A 26,162-nucleotide genomic window follows, 5' to 3' on the forward strand; every position below is an offset into this window, starting at 1 on the left:
CGAGTGCCATCTCAGCTTCGGCTTGAGAAAATTGGGTGTGGGTGCAGTCAAAAGTAGTGTATTGAGTAGGTACGAAGCCTTTATAGGCACTACTCCAGGGATGTAGGCAAATTGTCGAACCTCGTAAAAACCCTGTGTTGTGAGTGCTTGTTGTTTGCATTTTATATTGAAGTACGTGGAATGTGGAATGGGTGTGCACACTTGGAAGTGCCTATGAGAGGCTGAGTGTGCATACGACTGTGTGCAAACAGGGACAGGTATATCAGGTTTTTCTTGGCCAGACATCGGACAGGTTTTTAGGGATCGAAATTGGACTCACTGATTCACCCCCCTCTCAGTGACTGCCGGTTTACAACAAAACTTTGGTCCAGAACTGCAGCAACATTGCCCCTCCTTCTGTTATTGGACCAAGTGAATTTTTGACCCTGAGATGGGATTTTAATAAGAAGGAAAGCATCCACCATAGCTCCAAAATCCGTAGCCAACCCCAGGTTAAATACTCCAGGACCCCTTTTTTCATGAGATGCCAAGGTAGCATTAAAATCCCCAACCACCATCCAGGGCACGTTAGGGCCAGGGTTAACACTTACCAAATCATTCCACAGGTCTCTCCGAGCAGCCTGCACACATTTTGCATGTACCACAGTGAAAAGAAACAGGGTCTCTGCCCATTGCACCTTCATAGAAATTTGTTGGTCTAAGGAAGCCACAACAAGGCTTGCTCACCCCTCTCCGCCAAGCAACCCATAGATTAGGGGCCCGATCATCTCTGACATTATAAATAAAAAACCGAATCAAAACCTCTCTTGCTGAAAATTTTTTTTGGAAAATTCACCGCCTTCAACATGGGTTCAGTGATGCACAAGAGGTCCACATTCTTCTCCCTTAATAAGTTACTCAAAGCTAGCTTTGCCGCTGATTTTCTCATCCCCCTGATATTCCAATAGAGGGCTAACATAATTTACTTTTTATATTCTACAATACAATCATAAGGATTAAAGTATGCTCCGTATTAGCCGTCTGTTTCCCTTTCTTCTGTCTCACAATTACCCGCGCAGCCTCTTCCCTTTCCCATAGCATTTTATCCTTATGTGCCATCTCAGGATGTGGCACTACGGCATTACCTCCCTACATATGAATGGGGCTAACATTTGCAATCACGTTATCCTGTTGTAGCACAGAGTATATAATGAATTTCTCCTGAACTCCCGGTCCGCGCTTCGACCACCCCTTAAAGAGCTGTCTCGCGATCACTCCGGCCAAGACTTCTGAGCCCAGCACCAAGGTCATGACTGTCCGCCTCTATCGAGTGGGTTGCTTCATCCCCCCATTCCTATTGCTTCCTATTTCCCTCTAATTGGACCAGGTCATCCCCTTCTTACGATAATTGCTCTTCACGCCTCTGAACAATGCCATAGATAGAGTGTTGCCTCTTACCTTCCACTCCATAATCCAGTTCCTTGGGTGACCCACTTCCAGGCCTATCAGACCCATGGAGCGAGTCATCCTTATTGCTAACGTCAAGCGGATCCAAATTCAAGAGATTATTCCCACTTGGCATATAAGGGATATTCCTCCCATATTGAGAATCAATCATATTTGGTAGGTCAATATGAATTTGACCATTAGCCATATTAGAATCCCAATCTTGATCAATCTCCACCCTGATTTGATTCCCAGATAAGGAAGGAAACCTGATAGGCAATTGGGAGAGATCTCTGCCCTGTGATCTCACTGGAGCTCCTTCACCTTGCCATCCACGACCAGCAATCTTAGGGTAAACCAGCCCTGGTATTGAGCCTTGCTGCTGCCGTACTTTATGTTCGTCAGTAGATTTTTTAGCTCTGCACTCATCTACAATGTGCCCAGATTTTATGCAAAATCCACAACACTTCATATCATCCTCATATATAATTCTTTGCTTATACCAAAAGGCCTCGCCTGTGCCTGGTTGCATCCTCACGACCTGAAATCTTCAAGGCGTTTAGCACCAATCTCGATCTCAACTTGAGCACATGCATAAGTGCCCATCGCGGTTGAACGTGTGTGCTTATCCAAAGCTACTGGCCTTCCTACCGCCTTAGCCATGGTTAGAAGAATCCTCTCATGCCAATACTTAAGGGGTAGGTCCGGAAACCTAATCCACATGAGTTTGGTAGAGGGGTTATTGGTATGGACATCAAAATCAGGCCTCCATGGTTGAAATCTAATAATCTGTCCTCTGACCTTCGTCAAACTCGTCCTCCACATTGATGCCATATTCGCCTCAGTGTCGAATTGAAACAGGATGTACCCCTTCCCCATGGGTGCCATTTTGACATTGCCTTTGAGATTCCATGATTTCTCAGCCTCTTTTCTAATATTATCCAGAGAGATGAATCTAAAATTAACCCTTCCAATCATAGCAAATCTAAACCTCAAGAGCCTCTCCTCGTACGTGTCTTGGGGAATAATTATTTTTGTGAGCGATCCAGCATGGATCGGCTCAGGAAGTTGCCCAACATCTGGAATCGCCTTCCCTACCACCGTAGAGTAGGACCTCTTCTCAGCAGGTCTATGGTTACTTAGATCATCAGAAATCCTCTCCTTATGTCCTCCATTGATCTCCTTAGGCCGACCCTCTCCTACTCCAACCGGCACTAGTGTAGTTCTAGGTCGGAGATACTCAGTAATCAGAGGTTGCTTTCCACGGTCAGGTGGCCGCCCCTCCATCTCATCTCTCACAAAACCCTTGCTATTCATTCTTGAAACTGGAATCTCAATCTCTGAAATGAAATCTCTAATCCTTATTTAAAGCCAAAAGAGTATTGGAAACAATACTAAGGCATCACTAAACCAAAGATAGCTCAAACTAATGCGAAGTACAACAAGATAGCTCCTCACGATTCCAATAAATGAATTTCGACGACTTAAACTATGACAGAATTGTCGGATTATGCATGGAATTGTTTGTGGAAACCCCAAGATGTGGGAATGGTCATATATTTATAGTTGAGAGACCTCTTCGTCAACTAAGGAAGGTGTAAGATGCTTCCAAATGGGATGTGATCTCTTTCCTCCTTAAGGAGAGATATTAGATCTATATATGAGAAGTGTATAATATTAAAAGGTGTGGACAAATACACACATTTGTCATATGAGTTTTCTAGATTCTTCTAGGTGTCCTACAGGTCTTAGTGTGTGTCTAGGTGCATTCCTTGGGCGACAAGTACAAGATTGAAAAGAGATATGGCCAAAGATTCATCAAATTCCTACAATTTTGTAGAGCTCGGCATAAGATGCATTATAAGTGACATAATTAGTATCTGACCAACGATAGCTGAGATACAAATGATTTCGGCTAGAGTGCATTCGTCGCCAGCCTGAGTCAATACAACTCTGGCTCTTGACTCAATGGATGTGGTCCAATTGGGTCTTTGGCTCAATTAATGACTGGTCTATGATTTGTTGAGTGGTCTTGGTCAATTCTAATGTGTCAAATTTTTTCATTTTTTTTGAAAACATTTTTGTTCAATTTATTAACCATCCTATGCCAGCATGGAAGTATGAATACATTGCCTAGGTTTAATAAAGGATCACGACCGCAAATATATGATCACTCCACGTCCTAGGGGGTTCCTAACTCATCATTACTTGGCCCTTCCAGGGGTGACAAAATATGGTGTCTACACTCAAATTTCTTAGTTTTGTAGTGTTTGGATTCCGGGTACTTCTACAATATAAAGCATATTAAGAGTAAATACACAATATAAGTGAACTTTATGTTTTGTAGTGATCGATTATGTTTGCATATGTTTCCCTTAATCCACATAAAGTGAACTTTAAGTGTAAATATGGTGGGGATGAGTGGCTATTGATTAAAAAAAAAGGTGTAGCCAATAAATCATGAGAATGAGTTATATATGTAGTTGTTCCTGAAGATGATATTTTGTAGCAGCAAAAGAGTTCTTGTAACAGAGAAAGTAGAAAACAAGGGTTGTGAGATCACTTTCAGCATAAGTTAACATTAAGTCATGCTTGAAGGCTCACTTGCCTTCTAGGTAGGGGTAACACGTTGTGCCAAACCTTTGTTAGAAATTAAAAGTACCAATGCAAATACATTGAGAAAATATAAAGGAAACATCTCCCTGCCCTTAATTAGGAGTTTAAGGAATGAGACTTGATGTTTTTGGTTGGATTTGGCATGTTCATGTAACTGGGGTCACATAATGATAACCTTAACAATAGGATTGAGATAATAAACTGGGAAAAAAATATTGAAAATAATTGCAAAATTTTATAAATGGGTAACCAAGTTTCCAAAGTGATTGGTCAGTCTTTTGTGCACCCTGAATCTAAGAACAGAGACACTTGAATCCTAGAGATAGATGGAAGAATTTGAAATTACCATCACCGAATTTCAACCACTTAATGCGTGATTTTTCTACCCATAAAGCTCAAAAGCCTTCTCATAGTCCACCTTGGCCGCCATCTCCCTTTCAAATAAATCATCACTGAGACCATTCACTTCTATTAATTCATGAATATTATCATCTTTCAGCCAAAAAAAAAGTTACAGCCTGTCATCTTCGGTAAAACTTTCTCCTTCAGCCTTGTTTGTTGAGGATTTTTGGTTAGTCAAATGCCAATCTCATGAATGGTGCCGTATTTTATTTATGTGTATCAAAATATTGGTCATAATTTAATTTTATGCGTGGTGTGGTTCTCCTTTTTTTTTTATTTTATGATAATTTACGGGGATTTTTTTTTTTTAGAATATTAAAAATTTTATTGAGAAAAAAAATGGAAAAAAAAAATATCAAACAAAGCTCAACAATAAAATAGTTAAGAAACCCCCACCTACAACATTGCCATCAGTAGGTGCCCTCAGCTATTGTCTGCTAAATAGAAAAACAAGGTCTTGCTAAGGCATTAGATAGTAACTCCTCCCTAATGTGATTGGCTTCGCTCTACCTATCACCTCCCCCATCTCTAACATACATTGCCACTAGAATACCTCCATTGTGCTACTCCCAATCGCTTACGTCTGCAACCATCTTCTCTCTACAGTTAGCAACGGTATGCCCTACCTTCTTATGGAATCCATGCCTACCCCATTGTAGGGAAATTTATGTGACAGAATATTGAGAGAGCAAACCTATGTGTCGCCTTTGTGTAGGAGAACTTTCAATCTATCACTTGCAAGAAATTATCATAGACTTACAATAGAAATTGTTAGAAAATTGGTGGGCTGAGTCGTGTCACTTGACACTGTCCTTAAGACCGTAGATGCCCCCTATGGTGCAACCGGGAATAATGCAAATTGGTCTCCGAGATAAAACAGCCCAATGGCTCCCCTAGTAATCGTGCACTCAACAACTGGACCTCTTCGAATGCTATAGGGTTGTGCTCAGACTAAAAACAAAACACCTCATTGAAATGAACATGTAAACTCCAATAAATCCCAAGAGAAGCAAAATTAAGAACACACTTGAATAACTAAAAGACTTGTTCTATGTCTTGCAAATGCTAAATCTCCTCTCTATTTATAAGATATTTGAGAGAAAGAATTAAGGGACTTTAAGAGGATGAATTAAGAAGCTAATTTGTTATAAGGAGACTTTAAAACTAAAAGGAAACAAAGACTACATATATCTTTAGCAACTGAAGAGATAATGAACTTTAAAGAAGAGAATAAAATGTCTTCAAAACTGAATTGACAAGTAAATTATGGGATATAAAACTTGTAAAAGTTATTTTGTATTTAAACAACTATTTAAAGCTATTTTGAATCTTCATTTGTTTTAAATACTTCATTTAAAACCAACAATTCCCCCACTAGATTCAAAATTCTGGTAAAAATAATTAAAAAAAATTATAGTCTGAGCACATTAGACTGGTAGGACACGTCGTTGCAGATGTCTTTCGGACTTGAATCTACACTAGGTCTGATAAAGTCAAGCTACAGAGTACGGGTGAAGTCAGACTTCTTAAACCTTTTCTCATTAGTGCAGCCGACTGACTTACCATCCATATCCTAATACCCGACGCCATAGTTACTCCTTTTTATATTGTGGTCAGTTTTGGCCTCTGTCCCCATCTTGGAATCATGAATGTTTAGAGAATCTGCCTGTAAAATTCTCATCGGAGGTGGTCGCATCCCCTACATCCACTTAAGTTAGCCCAGAGTATGCACCATAGTTAACATACCCCTATCTGACATGAGTATTGGCCAATTAAGGGTTTTTATAACTCATCCTCCTTGTCATTGTGGTGAGTACTATCTTCCATATCTAATCAGAAATAGGCACATGATACTAGTAATCAAGTCATCTAGTGATTTCGTTCTTACCCTTTGAACCTAATTCCAGAGATCTCCTATCACGTAGGTTGGGTGTCCATCACTTTGATTTATGACATGGGCTTTAAGCCTATTCCTTTAGATGTCTTTTGAATAACTTTGGTGAGCTAAGGCTTTGTAAGCATGTCTGCTTCATTCCTCCTTGACTTTGAAAAATCGATATCAATGGTACATACCATTATTTCATATTATCTCACCAAGTTATGTTTAAGAATATATGCCTTCACTTACCATTACAAGTCTTACTTTTAGCCTTTGCAATGACCGTCTAACTGTCGCAATGTAATACCTCGGAGGCACTGACATAGGCCATAATGGTATATCTGCTACTAGATTCTTTAGCCATTCAGCTTTAGATCCAACTTTTCCAAACTTCAAAATCAGATTCTATGGTGGAACCTATATCATAAGTTTGTTTAACCAATTTTCAAGAAATCACCCATCATCTAAAACGAATATATATACATTAATAGCTAAAGTTTCCTGTGAATCAAACATCCAATTAGTATCACAAAATCTTTAATATAAACTATAATCCACAGTACCGTTTAATCACCTTAGCAACCTGATTGAATGCATTCCATTGTTCCATTCTTAGATTCATAGTATGTTGGCTTAACTTTCTAATAGCATGAGTTATATCAGGTGTTATACAATTCATTTAAAGGAATCAATATCAGAAATATAATAATATTTCTTTTGTGACACTTGCTCACCTTTTTTTTTTTCTTTCTTTATAAATAACAACCAACAATAAAAAGGTGTCAACATTGATGTAAAGTCAAAATGACACTATACTTTTTCATCAACGCAATGGCGTGAGAATTATCTTATATTATCCTCTGATGATTCTAATTTCTAAAATCATATTATCTTCTCCCATGTCCTTAAGGCCATAGGAGGTTCTCTGTTGTTTTTTCACAACATATTATCTAGTTCTCATTATCAATATATAAAAACACTTTATCATTATGATACTCACTATAATCATATCTGCCAACATCATTTAGATAAAACATTAAAACATTATCAAGTTTTATGATATTGTGCAGGTGTTAACATTAAGCTACATAAAAACTTCACAAGTCTTCAAACCTTGTGATTTTTGTTCAAGAACAAAATAACATTTAGGTTGATATGTATAGTTTTTCTTTTATATGAAGCCTTTGACTACTAGCCTTAAATAATTATTTAAGCATATTAACGTTTACACTGGAAGATAGATCAACTCATTTCAACAATTATTGAGTTTAGTTCCTCTAATTGCTTTCTTCCATAGTATTAGGAGATGTTACATCCTCTTGACATTCAGAGGAACCTTATCAATAAAAATAAGTAATTATGTCATCTCCCAAACTTCTTTAATTCGTATTTACTTTCCTTCGTTGATTTTCATTTTTTAGAAAAATCACCACTTGATATTATCAATTGTACTATGCTCTATCATAATGCATATACCATGACATTTGGAATCCCCCATAATTCCATGGTCACTCAAATGCTTAAAAAATTATAGGATAAATCATACATGAATTCAAAAAATCAACATTATACATATCATGTATTTTTCCTATATGCATATGAATAATTCTTAATACTTCTCATAAGCCAATATGCAATATGTCATGTAAATGTTCTTAGCTTAAATAGTCAATAAATTTAGTCACCTGGTTTAAACCGCCAATACATTAGACTAAATAAAAATCTTTCACATCTTATGGATTTAATATCCAACTAAAAAATAGATAAATATAATAGAAAACCTCAAACAACTCATTGAATAAAATTATCAATATACATGATGCAATATGTATCAAATAAATTTCTAAAATGAGTTTGATTACAAAACAGTTGCATCACAGAAATAATATTGAGAAATCTAAACTATCTTTCCTTACAATTGGTCTATTTAAGCAAACTAGAATACCGTTTGATTCGAATCGTCATACAGTCTAATTTAGTCTTAACAGGATCACTTGATCCAATATTTAAATCAGATAATACAAATCAATCTAAACTACCAACTGAGGTGACTCAATTTGGATCTCCACTAGGACACTCACACTAATTTGAACTACTCAAATGAGTCATAGTGTGGTCTAAATGGATCAAGCACAGCTTTAATCCCAATTTATCTAATTGGGTGTTTCGAAATTAGAACTAATACCCGATATCCTTCATGTCAGTTGATCGAGCTTAGGTCTTTTAGTCACAGATAACTGGCAAACTCAACATATTTTTGGCTTTGAACAGGATAGCCCCATTGGAGCAACCTAATCCCATGGTTCAATTGAAGATATTACTGGGATGTTAAAATCCCAGTAATATCGGGTGGTTAGATCTGTAGTTATAACAGATCTTAACTGGGTTAAGTCATAGCAGGTTAGATATGTAGTCATAACATATGTTAACTGCATAGGCATAGTAGATTATCTAAACTAGAGGAAAGAAAAAGGAACTGGAGTCTGGGGTTACTGTTTAGAGTAATAATAACAGTTTAGTCTAGAGATTCAGAATCATACCACAACAGAAAAGTCGAGGGAAATAAAATGGAAACTAGATATGACCAAGGCTTTGGGTGCAAAGTTCAGAATCGAATCTATATCCAGATCGATTTTGATTCACACTAGCACTTTCTTGGACATAATCAATATCAAACCGAATTCCTAGAACCGAACCAGTTCACTTTAAATTTCCACCCATCAGCTTTGTCCCTAATTTTATCATTCCATCACTCGTTCAGTAAACTTAGAAGTCCTCAAGTCGACTCTAATCAAATGTGCCTTAGTGGAATCTGGTTTTCAAGTTTAAACCATGGACAACAATACAATTGCAGCCTAATAAAAGAAAAGAAACATCTACATCCAATGATTATGGACTCTCAGTCTCCCTTTGAAGTTCACTAATAACGACAAAGTTGCACCGAAATCCATTATGATGATGTTGATCTAACATAAATAGATTGGGCAGCAGCACCGGAACCACCTGCAAGCAATTCAAAAGTAAACTACACATCATTAACGTTTGAGGTGAAACAAAAGCTCTACTAATGTGTAAAGTTTTATTAGTTTACTTTCCATTAAACATACCTTTATCCCCTAACTTATAGTCCTCCCACCTCAGTTCTTCATGGCTTTTATCATTGTAAGTAGGCACAGCCGATATTGACATTAGCTTCCCAAGAGACATTTTGCTACTTCGATTTTCCAGAAAAACTAAAGGACTGTAAGGTGCTACTCTACTCCCTCCACCTTGGCCTCCAAAATCTGGTTTGGGAAAGACTGATAAAGAACAAGAACAAAGAAACAAGGAAAAATCAGGACACATCAATTACAGTAGCTCACACTCATTTCACTAGTCAACTATCATCTTAAAGCAAGTACAAAGTTCTTTAAGATGAGCTCCAAAGTTTCAAGATAGATAGGATGATCTCTTGTTTCAATATTTGGATAATGCATCTACATCCTTTACCAAAAAAAAAAAAAGGGTCATTCTTGTAATTTGTTGAAAATGTTCAATGCAAAAAATTAAGCTGTTTGGTGAAGAGGCCAGTTGGTATATAAAATCATCTAAAGTCCCACTCAAAGTGTGATTATTCTCAAAAATATTTTTATGAAAGTTTAGTTCAACTTCTTCCAGTACTTAGTTTAGGATCGAGTTTTCCTTAAGCCGTGTAGAAGGGGAATCCCTTGATCGTGGGCTTCAGATGTGATCAGGAAGGTATTTTGAAAAACACACTAAAACCCTATAGGAGTTTGTGAACCTTAGAATGGTGTGTGATGTACCTTCCCACGCATTGGAGGAAAACTTTCTCCTTATACGCTAGTTTTATTTCCCTCAACCAACTAGACATACCCAAGAAAAATAGCAATCACATACCTGAAGGAGAATTCTGAACTCCATAAAGAGATGGACTAGATCCAAATGGAGTGCTTTCTACTGAGCTGAAGGCTGGAGTTATACTGATGCTAAAGGATAGAGCACTTGAAGAGCCAAAAGCAGTAGTGGTTGATGACCCGAAAACAGGCTTGTTCACAGCCTCAGATGTGGATGCACTAGATAAGGCAAAGGCTGTTCCTTTGCTACCAAATGTTGAAGTTGTTTCAGTCCCAAAAGTGGGGTTGCTTGTCGCACCTGTTGAAAAGCATGTAGTGGTACCTAGGCTACCAAATGTTGAAGTTGTTGGAGGCCCAAATGTTGGGTTGCTTTTAACACCTCTTGTTGGAAAGCATGTAGTGGTACCAAAACCTGGTGTTTTAGAACTAGCAAACTTAGGCTGACTTGATCCAACCAAGGGTTGTGTAGTTGAATGAAATAGATGCTGATGTGGTTGTGTTAAATGAGGAACCCAATCAAAACCTCCACAAGTAGCACACTTCAGACCAATTCTAAGAGAACCCGATGTTATAGAACCAGCAAACAGAGACTGACTTGATCCGCCCAAAGGTTGTGTTGAACCAAATAGAGGGTGCTGTGGTTGTGTTACATGAGGAATCCAATCAAAACTTCCACAAGTAGCACACTTCAGAGCAATTCTAAAAGATCCTGTAAAAGGAAATTAAAGAAGTTGTTAGTTAAGAAAGCAGTACCCAATAATATAAGTTGAAAAACAAGTTCAGGAACATATGACATTCTTGTTGAGTCCTCAAAGTAGGGACAACAAATGAGAAGCAAAGACTAAACAATGATTAACAGGAGAAAGGAACAACTAAAAAACAATGATGTGGTGGTTTAAATTTAATTAATTAATGAAATAATAAAAAAAAAATTAAAGATATATTAAAGAAAAAGGTCATATCCTCCTCAACATTGATTCTTTGAACAATCAAGGAGAAACCAATCAACAACAATCGTCACATGCTTACCACAAAAGGAGGATGCAGGGCTGCCAGAACCAGATATTGAATTAGAATCCTCCACTGCTCCCCCAAATCCAAAAGCTGGTGCACTAGACACAAAAGGGGTTGTTCCTGTACTACCAAATGCTGAAGCTGCTGCAAACCCAAAAGCTTGGGAACTTGAGGCATCAAGTCCTGGTTGCTGGCTTGTTGCAGGCTGAATGAATGCCCCAGAGGTTGGTTTTGGACCAAATATATTGTTCCCAGATGCTTCTTGTGTTGTTTGATATGGGTTTCCAATTGGAAAAGGATTGCACCCAAAGCCTATAGGCTTCTGTCCAGTCATGGAAAATCCTACGAAAACAAAAAGAACTGTTGTTAAGAAAGCGCTAAATGAGAAGAAAAAACTAAACAATGATATTGTACGCTCAAATTGATCAAAGAAAAACTTTGAAAAAAAAGAGAATAAATGACATATCATCTTCGATCCTCAGGTTGAATATTAGGACAATCATAAGGTTAGAGATAAATCAATCATCAAATCAAAAGGGCATGTGGGCAAAGGTCAAGCTCAATCTAAATATATGGTAGGGTCCATGTAATATAAAACAACACACTAATTTTTCTTTTTTGGTAATGAAACCACACATTAATGACATCGTTAAAATTTTAATTTGATATGAATAAGTTAATTTTCTTTAGGTATTTCAAAAAAGGGTAGAGGTTGGGCACCAACTAGTTTTCTTGGAGCTAGCATGCTCAACCAATGGGGGCCAGGAGAATTTTTCTAAGTGGAGGAGAGACACAGATACCATGTTGGACACAATGCTAGCAGGCCCAGCCTTTATTCTCAGTTACATCTTAGTAATTTTGAACCACTTCCCTACTCGTGAAGCCTGAATTTTGCAAGGGATTGCTGGGGTCTTCTAATCATATAAACCTACGTAATACTGTCACATGGCATGTGGTGATGTACTAATCGTCACAAGACATGGCTAAACTCTACACACTATGCCTGTGTATGGCCACTCACACTCGCGTCACACTCGCGTACCTCCTGATACTCTTTCCTTCCTGATATTTGAGCTTTTGTATACAAACCATGGGGTGTTTCCCTCCCTTGCTCCCATTGAATTGGTGTGTAGATGCCATTAAGACATTGGTAGCATGCAGATTCCCTACCCATAAAAGAATCATATCACATTCTTATCACAAAATGAGAATGAAGAGCAGCCAAATGCATCTATTGAAGGAGATCCAAGGCTCTCTACTGCCACCCTAAAGCCAAATGCTGGTGCCACAAAATAAAAAGAAGGTTTTCTTGTGCTACCAAATGTTGGACACCCAAAGCCATTACAAGTACGATTTTTCCGCTTACAGAAGATCTTGTGAAAAGAAAAAGGAATTATTATGACTTGAAAGATCACTTAGTTGAGAAGACATTCTGACTTGGCTATTCTGCCTAAGAACCATTAGCAAAGAAATGAAATAAAAGTAAAAATTGGCAAAAGATTTTCTTAATCATATGCATATATTTTCTTTATCAAAATAAAAATAAAGGAAAAAAGTTTTCTATCTACGAATGGTCCCTGCACCATAGACACGGGAGTGCAATGGCCACTGCTCCTCCTGGGGCGCACCCTTGTGTTTGGGGTTAGAGCCGCACCCAAATAGAAAACAATAACCCAAAGATAAAATATAGAATCTAACCATTGTGGGTGTCATTATTCCCTCAGCCCTTTTTTACACTTGGAACAATTTGATGGATTTCTAAAAAATGTGGGTCCTTACAGGGAGAAGGAGAAGCAGTATCGGATAGGTCAAATACCTCGTCAATTTTAGATCAGGTATGGATGTCGGATCAAGAGTAAAATCATAAGAAAATATATATCCTTACAAAAAATAGGGGTAAAATCGACCTATCCGGACCGATACAAACTGATCTAAATTGTTGGTATCGGATAGGCCAAATACCTCGTCAATCTTGGATCAGGTATTTATATCAGATCAAGAGTAAAATCATAAAAAAAATCTATATCCTTACAAAAAATAGGGTTAAAATCGACCTATGCAGACCGATACAAACCGATCTAAATTGACATTGATAGAAACCTATATCAATCGGATTCCCAAGATTTAAATCTGTAAAAAGGAATGCAGAGTTCCTTAGACTCATATTGCCCTGAGAAGGAATGCAAAGTCCCTTATACTCATATTGCTTACCAGGAAATAAGGAGAACGATGAGTTGCCAATAGCCGCAGGTGTGGAAGAATCCCCCAAGCCAAGCCTTGAAGAATCAGAAGTAGAGGACCCCAGTGGCATATTTGATGGTGACTCGTCCAAGTCTGCCATGTCATATTTAATAAAGAAAAAACAAAACCAGGAGTAGCTAGAGAGAGAGAGAGAGAGAGAGAGAGAGAGAGAGAGAGAGAGAGAGAGAGAGAGAATAAGGAAAGCTAATGATTCGGATAACTTACTCTTGTTCCACTGACTCCAATCGAACATCCTTAACTGTTGTTGTGGTTCTCTTTCTCTCTCTAAAAGACACACACAGGGATAGGAGGAATTGTATCGAAGAGAAGCTAGAGCAGCATTGATGAATGAGGGAGGGGTTCATTATTTATAGGGGTTACTAACCTATTTGTTGGCAGTTGGGTTAACCGATATAGGTAGCTTAATTCCAAAGCTACCTAAACAATACGATCCAAGGGCTTAAATCCAACGCTAATTGAAGAAAATAACCCGTATATATCTGAATTATAATATATATAAAATTAATAATTAACTTTGAAAGAGACTTTGGAGAGAAACTTCTATCGTCTCACACGCGTATTACAGACTCGGCAAATTTCTCCTCTCGTTGTTAATGAATGAAAATATTTCTTTGCTTATTTTTAAATTTAAGAAAAAAAAATTACGGGTCGCGGGGTCCATTAGCCAAGATATACAATGGCACATAAATTTGCTGCCCCACCTCCAATGTGATAAAAAAATTATATTTATGTTGATACCTTGAATGCATTGGTGTAGAGGCCGGGTGACCGTACAGTGATTGTCTCTTGTCCATTTATGGGGTATTTATTTTTCTTAGCAAAAGAACTGGATGTTGTTTGTATGCAAATTCTTTCTCATGCCAATGTACAAAATCATAGGCCCCATCTACTCTCCCTCCGCAAAATCCCTTATTGTACTAGTCCTAGTGGGGACCCTTCCTTCTCCCAAATTAGTATTTGGGAGTTATAAGGAACTCTCTCCCCCGACCCCCTTTTTTTTTAAGTTGCTATTTTAAATTATCCACTTGATTTTTGTATGTTCCATCATAGTTATTTGTGAGGATCAGAGAGTGTATTGGGAACAAATGTGTAATCACATGGAAAAAGTCAAGCAAACAACTACATAAGAACACGAGGATTTAACATGATTCGTCATGAATGCTAACACCCACTTGAGTGGATTAGAGAATTCTTCACTAAAAAAAAAAAAAAAAAAAAAACTCTGCACCACTTTCCAACTTACAATGTGGTCTCTTTTGCTGTGTCTTGGGTTTTCCCCATAGACACAATATATACTATAAAATAGAAGAACCTAAAATCCTAACACAATTATAATTTGGCCTCTATACATGTAATGGATCCAAAAACCTGAGCCATATATATATATATATATATATATAAACCCAATAATGCAATAATAGTTATGTAGACTTTTATAGAATACATGACATAAAATCCAATAATCTCCACACTGGCTTGACTTTTTTATAATCCACCTTGAAAAAGATTGGTGTTGATGTCGATTCTACAAAGTCCACATTTGTTTCTATCTTTCGGCATACTCAAAACGACATTATTCACAACCAATCTCAAGTATCACAATGTATTGGATGTGAAACATATAATTTCTGAAATTGCTGGCTGAAAAATGACAAGATACACTACTACATTAAATAACTTTTGTGAAAAAAATGAAAGGAAAAAAATGAAAGGTGACAACATTTATATATATATATATATATATATGGAAAAAAGAATGCTACCTGGTCGCATGGACTTGGTGTCTAGACATAGGATGGTGCAAAATTAGTGCATTCCTCACCATGCACATGCTATCATTCCCCCCCCCCCCCAAAAAAAAAATTCCCCTTGCACCAGTGTAGAGGCTACACGATCAAGTAACGATCTCTTGCCCTATATATAATAGAAAAAAACCCAAGTGCAAATGCACGTGTATTGAAACACATATTTTAGTGTGTGCTTTTTTTTTTTCTTTTTAGTCGAGTTAGTTTGTATTTGTGGACAAAAATATACATTCATTGTATTTTTTCTTATTTCTTGTAGTCTACAATCTGAATAATTTAACGTTTCAATATAATTAAGTTTTAGTAATCAATAATTAATTTTATGTCTTTATCATTGTATAATACTAAGCTCAATCAGACTAAGGGTGTCCATGTATAATTTTTAGTAAATATGCATGTGTGACCACAAGTTTTGGATGAGAGGATTTGAAAGAAGGGGAGAGTCTAAGATTGAGAGGAAATTGGGGAAGATAAGATCATGGAGGGAGAGAGAGCAAAGGGAGTAATAAAAATGTCCAAATCCAAACAGACAATTTAATAAAACACAATCTATATATCCACAATCAACACCGATGCTTGCATAGTGGGACTTTATTCCGGTAGGGAGTGTAAAAATATTGAAATAGAAAATTAACAAGAGATAAAGAAAGTATTGAGAGGATTCTTTATTTATTTATTTATTTATTTCTTATTTTTCTTTTTGCTCCTATTATAGATATTGAGAGGACCTAGTTACAGAAACAAAACATTTGCAAAAAGGACTCCAAAGAACTAATATTGCAAGAATTTTCAGGATTCAATGAATTTCTGTTCCAATGGATGTATAGCAAATGTTGAGACGATGAATACAAAGACACGTCAATTTGAAGAATTCAATTAGCTGCATTGTAGCACATACTCAAGAACTGAAGAGGAAAAATATGTGAATGCGAGCTTCCCGGAAGAGAGAGAGAGAGAGAGAGAGAGAGAGAGAGAGAGGGATATGGGAGATACCATTTATTGTTGATTCCATTAAGATATCTGAAAAAAAAAAATAAAAATTGGATGATATTCTATAATGGAAGATGAATAACTATTAAAAGCACATTCCGGATCAACGTGAAAAAAATTTGATTCATATAATGATCCATAATATAATTTACCAATTCATCCAAAAAATTTTAGATTTTATTAAAATGTACCAAATTATCCCACCCTTTTTTACATTTTTCACTTTTCTCCATCAAACAAACATGGCCTAAAAAATTTCATTCTCGTTACTCCTTGGCTATGTTTAATTTCAAGGGAAATTTAAAAGGAACACTATTTTTTTGCTAGAAATTATCGATTTTATTCAAAGAGAAAAAAATTACATCACAAAAACCTTAGCAATAAGATATATCCCACCTTTGGCATAGCCATTAGCAGAGATCTACATTGCCATAAAAATGATCATAAACACTCCTTTTCCCTCTCCTCCACCTTCGGCATTGCCATCAACAGAGGAGAGAAAAACTAGATAAAACTATACCGTGGTCTTGTTGCAACATCATGCTCTATCTCCTTCCTTATACGTAGAGGAAGAATAGAATTATAGCTTGTCAATCTGATCTTCACAAGGATCTATATCATGGAGAACATAGGAGAGAGAGAAGCTTTGAGAAGGATGGAGGGACAACTGGTGATCGGCCTCCTGATAGAGGAAAACAGTGGAGGATTACTGACTTCTGGGGCCCGATGATAGACTCTTTGCCTCCGCGGGTTTCTGGTACTGTTCATGTCACCCCACCAAGCTTGGATGAAAAGGAGAATCACTCTAGGGAGGAGGCGATCAATGGACATGGTGGAAGATTACAGTCATAAGCTTCAGTTGCGAAGAAAACCATGCTCAACATTGAGGATCTACCTGATCCAATACATGTTGGATCCCTCACAAAGATCATTATTCTGCAGGAGGCGTATGAAGAGAAACTTCAATCGTTCTCTTATGCTTTGGTTGGCAGGGTGAACTTTTGCTTTGTCTGGATGGATGGTGTGAGGAATGATGCCAAAAATGTTCGGAATTTGAAGGGCAAGGTGAAACTTGCGCCTTTAGGGAAAGGATTTATCCTTTTCAGATTCGAAATTGAAGGCGATATGGCATCTATGTGGAAAAGAGGCTCTGTCAAAGTCAAAGGGCAGGTGCGATGGTGGCTAGAGTTCAGTATCCATGAAGATCCAATTCAAACTAAACTAGTCTGGATTCTTCATCCATAACTATGGAGTATTGGCATGAGAAAATTTTACTTTCCATGGCCAAAGCCTCAGGATGCCCTGTGGAGGTTGATCGAAGAACGCTGCAAGGTACCATGGGGAACTATGCTCGGGTTCTTGTGGAAGTTGGGCTGGGTGGTGCCAGAGTGGAGGAAATCCAAGTTGAAAGGAAGCAACCAGGTAAGGACATTTTCTTCTGGTTCAAACAGCGAATTATCTATGAAGATAGCAATGGGAGGTGCTCCTACTATTAAAAATTGGGTCATTCTGTTGATCAATGCAGAATCAAGACGAACAAGGATAGAAATTCTGCAGCAATGGCAGAAGAAGAACGGTTCTCTACTGAGAACCTCCATACGGTCGAAGAAGAGGGTGGTGCGGCCAGGTCCTCTGCCCGGGGAATCCAAGGCAAATCTCCTCAATTGGAAGGAGATCGCGGATCCCCTCTGTCTATGGAAACTTCCTTATTGAGAGGAAATATTCCAACAATAGAAGATTTTCCAAATATTGTGAGCCCTCATGTGGATCGTTTGAATGATGGTGACTTGGAGATCCTCCTTCATGTACCACACGCCCAAGAAAGGAATACCCAGGACCCAACTATGGTGGATAACCCTCTGGGTAGCAGATATAGGTCTGATTCTGACCCTGGAGATTCGGAATACTACTCATCCAAGAAGGAGTCTCTTGCCTCGGCGAAAGGCAGTGAAGACTTGAAGGAGGGCGACACTGAGTTGATTGAGGCTGAAGGAGTTCAGATTCCTAGAACTGTTCACCCTCGGAAGAAGAAAGTGATCTACATTGGTGGCTGCGGAGGCCATCATCAGTCTAGAGGAGGAAGAAGTGGTCGCAAGCAAGAATGGGGTGGTCCGAAACATGAGATTTCAGAGCTGTCTCCTTCTGGTCTAGAAGCAGGGAGAATAATCGTTCAACATCAGGAAGTCACAGCTTGATCATGCTATCTTAAGGGCAGAGGGCGATGCTAGAAGAGAAGGGAAATCCATTGCAGCGATGGGGCAGGCCTTGAGATCTGACCGCCAGGCTGCCCCTAGGAAGTGATTTATGAAGATTCTCTTTTGGAATATAAGAGATACGAAGAAGGCGGTCGGTGAGCACGCCTTGAGGGAGTTTCTCAAGAAGAAGGATCTAGGCCTTCTCTGTATTGCTAAAGCCATGGTCCCAATGAGTGATTTTCCGAATTTATTTTTTAATAAGCTAGGGTTTTTCAATAATTTTATTTATAATAGTAGAATTGGTAGAATCTCCAGTTTATGGATATTGTGGAAAAGAAATCTGGGCAGCCCTGTGGTTATCTCTGAATCTTCTCATCATATTACAGTCTCTCTAGCTTGGGACCTCACACACTTTCAAGTCTCCTTTGTCCACGATAGCAGCTTCAGGGCGGAGAGGAGAACTCTATGGCTGGACTTGGCAGCGAATATCCCTCACAGCCCTACCCCTTGGGCTATGATCGGAGACTTTAATGCCACCCTTCTGTCTCATGGAAATTTCAGTTTGGGCTCTGCTGCGGAGTAAGTGCAATGGACTCTTGCTTCATGTCTTAGTTGCATTCGAGTGGGAGAAAATTTACTTGGAGTAATAATCGGAAAGTTGGGAATGTATCTATTGTTCTTGATAGAAGCTTTTGCACGAGCAATGGCTGACCATTTTCCAAGATTGCTCGCAAATGGTCTTGCCGAGAATAGCCTCTGATCACACCCCAATTTTGATGATTTCTGAAGCAAGTCAGCGCGCTCCTAATTGCCCTTTTTGCTTCCACCAATTTTAGATGGATCAAGAAGAATTTGATAGGGTGGTGGCAAACTCCTGGTCTGAATGGATATTTGGATCTCACATTTTTGTTCTGACCTCCAAATTAAAGTGACTGAAAGGGGTCTTGAAGACCTGGGCGAGATCTGCCTTTTCTCACCCTAACAGAGCTCTTGAGGATGCGAAAAAATGATCTGGATCAGATTCATGACCAAATTGAGAGAGAGGTGATGAACGACCAACTGTTTGCATTGGAAGATGATGCGAGCTTGGTTAAGGCCCTGGAAAATCATGAAAAAAATTGGGCTGAAAAGGCGAGAATCAGGTGGCTGAAATTTGGTGATTGAAATTCCAAATTTTTTCACCTTTTAGTCAAAATGAGAAGAAATAAAAATATTATCAGATTGCTCAAGAAGCCGAATGGCAGTTTGGTGGAAGGGCAGAACCATTTAGGGGAGTATGTTGGGGTCTTTTTTTAGAGTTTTCATAGAGCTGCTCCAACGGTGGATCATGTTGATTTATTGAATAATATCCCAAAGGTGCTTCATCAGGCAGACTATTTTAAGATGGATTCCCTTCTTGGCAATGATGAAATAAGAAGAGCAGTTTGGGAGCTGGACCCGGATAGCTCGCCAGGCCCTGATGGATTCTCTGGTGCTTTCTTTAGAAAATGCTGGCCTACGGTGGAAGTGGAGGTGTGTAATGCAGTGAGACAATTTTTTAGCACAGCTCTATGCCTCACGAGGTGAATAACAACTTCCTTGTCTTGATTCCATAGGTGGAAGGAGCAGATACATTCGACAGATTTCAACCTCTCTGTATGGAAAATTTCTTTTGTAAAATCATCTCAAAAGTGATGGATTTATGTTTGGAAATTCTCCTCCCTCGGTTGATTTCAAAAGATGCTTTCTAGAAGGGGAAGATGATCCACGATAATATCAATGTAGCATCAGAGCTCGCAAATTTAATATTCTCTACGACTAGAGGTGGGGGCCTTGGCCTTAAAATTGACATACGGAAGGCTTATAATACCATTTCCTGGGATTTTATCTTCTAGATTTTAAGAAAATTTGGATTTTCTAACAAATGGATCAACTGGTTGCATCAACTCCTGCTATTGACTAAGATATCTATTCTTGTGAATGGAGGACCTCAGGATTTCTTCGGGGTGGAGCACGGGTTGAGACAAGGTGATACTATCTCTCCCATACTATTTATTATAGCAGAAGAAGTTCTTTCCAGAGGGTTGTCGAGAATGGTTCAGAGCAAGGAGCTCCAAGCGATACATGGCCCTAGAGGTGTTGCTACTCCAGGGAATATTTTATTTGTTGACAACATTTTCATATTCACCAATGCCTCCTTGAGATATGTTCGAGCTCTAAAAGCCTTCCTAATGAAGTACCAAGAATTCTCAGTTCAATGCATCAGTTTCGAGAAAAGTAAACTCTTCCTTGGAAAGATTGCTCCAGCTCATAAACAGATTATTGCCGATACCCTTGGTATTCAAATTTGCAGCTTCCTGACTCGATACCTTTGGTGTTGAGATTTTTAAAGGAAGAGTGAAGAAAGATGCTTTTCTGCCTATGATGGACAAGGTGAAGGGGCACCTAGTGGGTTGGAAAGGAAATTTCTTGTCAATGGCGGGAAGAATAGAGCTGGTTCGATCGGTCATTACAGGTATCCCTAACCATAGCTTTGCTATTTATTAGTGGTCAACTTCCCTTTTAGTAATTATGGAAAGGTGGATGAGAAACTTCATTTGGACAGGTGAGGTAGAAACTGTAAGAAAAATCACAGTAAAATGGGACACCCTTTGTAAGCCTAAAGAAGAAGGAGGTTTAGGTATCAGGAGACTCAGAGATAACAATAGGGCAATGTTGTGTAAGCTAGTCTGGAGAATTAAACATGAGAAGTCGATGGCTAGCTCATTCCATAAGGCTTGATTTGTCAAGAAAGATGGCAAATTTAGAAAAGGTGGCTTCTCTTCCTCTGTAGGTTTGGGTGTTAAAAAGGTTTGGAGTTTTGTGGAAGAGAATGAAAGATGGATTATCGGCAATGGTAATCTTGCAAATTTCTAGAAGGACAAGTGGTCTGTGCTGGAGGAACTTCAGATAATGAGCCTAACAAATCTTAGTTTTAATGTTGAGTGATTTTATTTGTGGTGGTGAATGAACGCTCCCTAAGGTGAGATTGATGCAGCAGCTCAGAATTTTTGAAAAAATTCAAAACGTTAAAATTCCTTTAGGTGGCTTAGAAGATATATGCTACTAGTCTTTGTTGACTCTGGGATCTTTTACTACCTCCTAGTCTTGGGAGGGCATTAGAAGGATAGCTAGCAAGGTTCCTTGGAGTTCTCTGGTTTGGTGGAAAGGCCTGCCACCTTGATACTCTACATTGGGATGGCAATTAGTTCATGGAAAACTCCCTATGGATGAGCAAGTTAGGCATAAGGGAATTCACCTTGCTTCCAGGTGTGCTCTCTATAACCAAGCTGAAGACAGTATAGATCACATCTTCTTTAGCTGCTCATTTGCGACCTCTGTTTGGAAAATGTTTTTTGACTACTTTGAGGTGAGGTGGCAGCGGCACCAGTCGATGGATAGTCTGGTTAAGTGGTGGATGACCAAGGCTAGAAGCATAAACCTCAAAACCCCCTAGATGATGGGCTTTTCTATTGTAGCAACAAACATTTGGTGAGAAAGAAATAGAAGATGTCATGAAAATGGTTCCAGGAAGGAATTGCACATTTTTTATTTCGGCCATCTGGAGATCGGCCTTTGATGAGGGAGGTCGAAGGGGGAAGTGAAATCTCAGAATGATGTTATATGCTGTAGAAAATTGGTTTTGACAGTGGAGCCTCACAGGTATCTCACTCCTTTGGAAGTGCTCTGGTGTAAACCTCAGCTGAACTGGTTAAAGGTTAATGTTGATGGCAGCTCTCTGGGAAATCCAAGAAGGGCAGGAGCAGGAGGGATTGTTTGGGATAATGGAGGGCAGGTTTGTGACTCTTTTAGCATTTTTTTTTTTTTTGGGTATCAAGCAGATTTATGAAGCTGAGTTTGAGGATGTCATGGAAGGAATTATGATGTCTAAGGAGCTGGGTGCGAAGGGCCTATGGATCGAATCTGACTTGGTGGCGGTTGTTTCTGAGATCCAAAGAAATCATATTCCATGGTTTATCCTCCAAAGATGGGTGTCTATCCTTCCCTTCCTGGATTCGATCCCTTGGAAGAACTCTCACTGTTTTCATGAAGCAAACCCGATTACGGATTTCCTAGCTAAGAAGGCTTCCAAATCTGGATCTTCATAATTCTCGGTGTCTTTTCCTAGACATGTAGTAGATTTTTTAGAGAATGATGTTCTGGACAGGCATAGTTCTAGATTCTTCTAGGGCGTTGCTTGCTTTCTCTATGGATGGCCATGCAAAAGGTGGAGAGTGCCGGCGGTTCTAGGGGCTTCTGTTTTGCCTCTAGTACTTTCTGATGTATTTTTTCTTTCTCTTTTTCCAATAATATCATCTTCTCGCAAAAAATAAAAAATCTGATCTTCGCAGACTCCTTTGCTATATAGTCAACAATTGGGTTTGCCTCTCTATAACAGTGATAATCTTCCACCTCCTTGAACTTAGATATGGCTGAATTGTTAACCATTCCTGCATTGCATACCATGGAACAATTTTTGCTTGAATCAAAATCACCACTGCTAGTGAGTCTGTTTCAATCCACAGGGATTCCTCAGCCATATTACGAGCCAATTTGATACCTTCAATTAACGCTTAAACTCAGCAAATAATTTGTTTGCACCCCTACCCCAGGATTCCCCACTGAACACCCATCAATATTTAACTTCCTCCACCCCCTGTAAGGCTTACACTATTATACTTCCAAAATTCTTGCTAACCTTGGTGAGGAAGGCTTCAAGCCCAATCTCTAGGAGTTTATTAAGTCTGCCTGACTCTTGATAATCACTTCATGATTGCTACTGGCCTCCTTAATCTCTAATCTTATTCTTTCAAAAATATGAGCATTAGTGAAGACCAACCCTTCCTGACGCCTTCCATTCCATTCTCTCCACATATTATAAGCAGTAACAATAAAGTCACTGTCCATGCTTCCCCACATAATTCGTTTCTTAAATATCCACCTATGCCATAACTGATCAAATTCATTCACCCCAGGCCAAGAAAAACTGAAGAGATCAAGAGTTTTCTGCCAAATGTCCCTCAAGAAGACACATTCAACAAACATATGAGTGATCGACTCACATCATGCCGCACATAAGACACATCTAGAAGCAAGGGGGACGCCATTCCTGCTAATCACCTCATCCGTAGGCAGCTCCCTATGTAATAGCCTCCACCCAAAGGTTGATTGTCTCGGTTGCAGAATTTTTGCCCATATCAAAGAGAACCACGACACTTTAGGATTACGACTACGTATTTCATTCCATGCAGCGAAAGTAGTAAAGCAACCCGAGGTAGTGCTGCCCCAGTAACATTTGTCTTTCACTTCATATTGTGGGATGGAAATCCTCCTACCATCTCAAATCCACGTCCAAAATCATTATATCTTAATTCTGGAATCTCCCATTGCCTGTCTCTAATCAAATCCGCCACCCTCAAATTGGAGTCATATATGGAGCAATCTTGAATATTGCAAAGCTCAGCTAAGGACAAGTCTCCAATCCAATTGTCATTCCATAACTTCATGGATTTCCCATTCCCAACAATCCACCTTTCCATACTCGTGATCAAACTCCACACTCTCTTCACTCCAGGCCAAACAAAAGAAGATTTGAAAGTCTTTCTGATATTCCCATTTTTTGTGTAACGAGCTCTGAATAGTAAACTCATAATAGACTTCTCATGCTTTATACCCTACGCCTACTTGCAAAGGAGTGATCTGTTAATAACCCTGAGCATGTGGATACCAAGCCCCCCTTCCTCTGTAGGCCTACACACTATATCCCATCTGACTATTGCAACCTTTGTAGCCTCCACGTCACTTGTCCATATGAAATTTCACATCTTGCGCTCAACTGTACATATTAGAGAGATAGGCCACCAATAAACTGAGAAACTGTGAATTGGCATCCCTAAGATTACTGATTTTTCCAATTGGACTCTTCCCACCATGGAAAGAAGTTTCCCTTTTTATCCATTCATCTTATCCTTTATCTTGTCCAACATAGTCAGGTTGGAACACCAAAGGTGCATTTTCTTGTCCTTGTTGCAACAAAAATACAATGTCAACTTGGTTGAAATATGGTGGTAAGCATTGCTATCTAGGTGGTCATCGATTCCTTGACATGAATCATAAATTTCGGATGGATAAGAGATCCTTTAATGGTCATGAAGAGTTTAGGGAACCACCGAATCCACCTTCAAGCAGTGACATGCTAGAGCAGTTGGATGGTGTTCAATTTCCTATATTTGGTAAGCCTCCTACTAACAATAGTTTGAATAAAAGATAAAAGGAAAAGAGTTGGTGAGCACCAACATGAACTACCATACAATTGGAAGAAAAAATGTATATTCTTTAATTTTTCATAGTGGAAGGACAATCTCATCCATCACAATCCAGATGTAATGCATATAGAGAAGAATGTGTGCGATAGCATCATTGAAACATTGTTGGATTTAAAGGATAAAACAAAGGATACCATCAATGCACGTCTAGACTTGAAGGAAATGAACTTACGGCCATCTCTGCATCCATAGATGATTGAAGGGAAGAAGAAAACAATTATTCCTCCTGCATGCTACACACTGTGTAAGGAAGATAAAAAAAAAAGTGTTATGCAAAGCTTTAAAGGCAGTGAAGGTCCTTGATGGCTATGCTGGAAATATATCACGATGTGTGCAAGTCAAAGAGAGGAATATTTTAAGATTAGTCATGATTGTCATATTTTAATGCAACAATTATTTCTTTTGGCGCCACGTTGTATTTTACAGAAGAATGTTAGGTCCGTTCTGATTTCACTACGTGGCTTCTTTCGTTCTTTATGTACCAAAGTAGCATGAGCAGAGGATTTTCATAAACTTGAAGCAAGTATGGCAGAATCATTATGCCATATTGAGGGGTTGTTTCTACCTCAATATTATGGTTCATTTATTAATTCATTTACCACGTGAGGTAAGACAAGGTGGACCAGTACATTACAGGTGGATGTATACTTTCAAAAGGTTAGTGTTTATTGTTAATTCAATTATATATCTTTTATTGGGTGATAGAAGAAGTCTTAAGTTTAGAAATCTTTGTTGATCCCAATCACGTTCATGAAGATAGTGAAGGATTATAAGGATAATCCAAGTCGGCCAGAAGGCTCAATTGTAGAAGGATATATTGCAGATGAATGCCTAATATTTTGTTTAAGATATTTCAAAGGTGTGGAAACATGGGCCAACTGACCGAAAAGGACTACTGGGTTCGGAGAGATGAGTAGGCCCACAAGAAAGGCCGAGCTACTTAGGCTTGAGATGAAATATAGAAATCAAGCCCACCGATATGTGCATTTCAATTCTGATGCCCTTGAGGGATATCAGAAGTAAGCATCAAATTGACAAATTTGATATGTGAACTTTTTATATAATTCAATACATATTGATAACCTAAAGTTTGCTTTATTATTTTTTAGAATCATCTTGAAGAAATTAAAAGGGAACAAGGTCGTAAAGGCAAAGAGCAACGTAGACTAAAAGAGCATGCACAATCATTCCCAACTTGGTTTGCATGTCATGTAAGTCTAAAATTAGTTTACAAAATGAGTTTAACACCCCTACCGTAATAACATGTATATTTTGTATTGAATAGGTCGACAAGCTACGACAAAGCAAGTTCGAGGTGCCTAAGAACATTAAATGATTATCAAAAGGTCCTAGCTGGGAGGCAAAAAGATACAAGG

The 26,162-nt window shown here is 38.6% G+C and overlaps 2 protein-coding genes across 2 annotated transcripts; both read right to left on the reverse strand.

The window, feature by feature from the left end:
• Positions 1 to 1,959: 1,959 nt before the first annotated feature.
• Positions 1,960 to 2,742, reverse strand: LOC122092181. Its single transcript, XM_042662523.1, has one exon. The coding sequence runs from the start codon at positions 2,740 to 2,742 to the stop codon at positions 1,960 to 1,962; it is 783 nt and encodes a 260-aa protein (XP_042518457.1).
• Positions 2,743 to 9,083: 6,341 nt separating this feature from the next.
• Positions 9,084 to 13,771, reverse strand: LOC122090552 (nuclear pore complex protein NUP98A-like). Its single transcript, XM_042660193.1, has 6 exons — positions 13,657 to 13,771; positions 13,402 to 13,524; positions 11,206 to 11,532; positions 10,220 to 10,885; positions 9,430 to 9,621; positions 9,084 to 9,325 (listed from the first exon to the last, which is right to left on the reverse strand). Exons 1-6 carry the CDS (start codon positions 13,682 to 13,684, stop codon positions 9,273 to 9,275), a joined length of 1,389 nt encoding a protein of 462 aa, XP_042516127.1. The 5' UTR covers positions 13,685 to 13,771; the 3' UTR covers positions 9,084 to 9,272.
• Positions 13,772 to 26,162: the final 12,391 nt, after the last annotated feature.

Source organism: Macadamia integrifolia, chromosome 10 (genome assembly GCF_013358625.1).
Source record: "Macadamia integrifolia cultivar HAES 741 chromosome 10, SCU_Mint_v3, whole genome shotgun sequence".
Lineage (NCBI taxonomy): Eukaryota > Viridiplantae > Streptophyta > Magnoliopsida > Proteales > Proteaceae > Macadamia > Macadamia integrifolia.

Excerpts from the sequence above, each read along its gene's own strand:
- LOC122092181 (XM_042662523.1), bottom strand. The coding sequence starts at position 2,742 with ATGAATAGCAAGGGTTTTGTGAGAGATGAGATGGAGGGGCGGCCACCT.
- LOC122090552 (XM_042660193.1), bottom strand. The coding sequence starts at position 13,684 with ATGTTCGATTGGAGTCAGTGGAACAAGA. Across the intron at positions 9,622-10,219 it reads AGTTCAGAATTCTCCTTCAG|TCTTTCCCAAACCAGATTTT; the intron begins GTATGTGATTGC and ends GTTCTTTATCAG. Across the intron at positions 9,326-9,429 it reads CTATAAGTTAGGGGATAAAG|GTGGTTCCGGTGCTGCTGCC; the intron begins GTATGTTTAATG and ends AATTGCTTGCAG.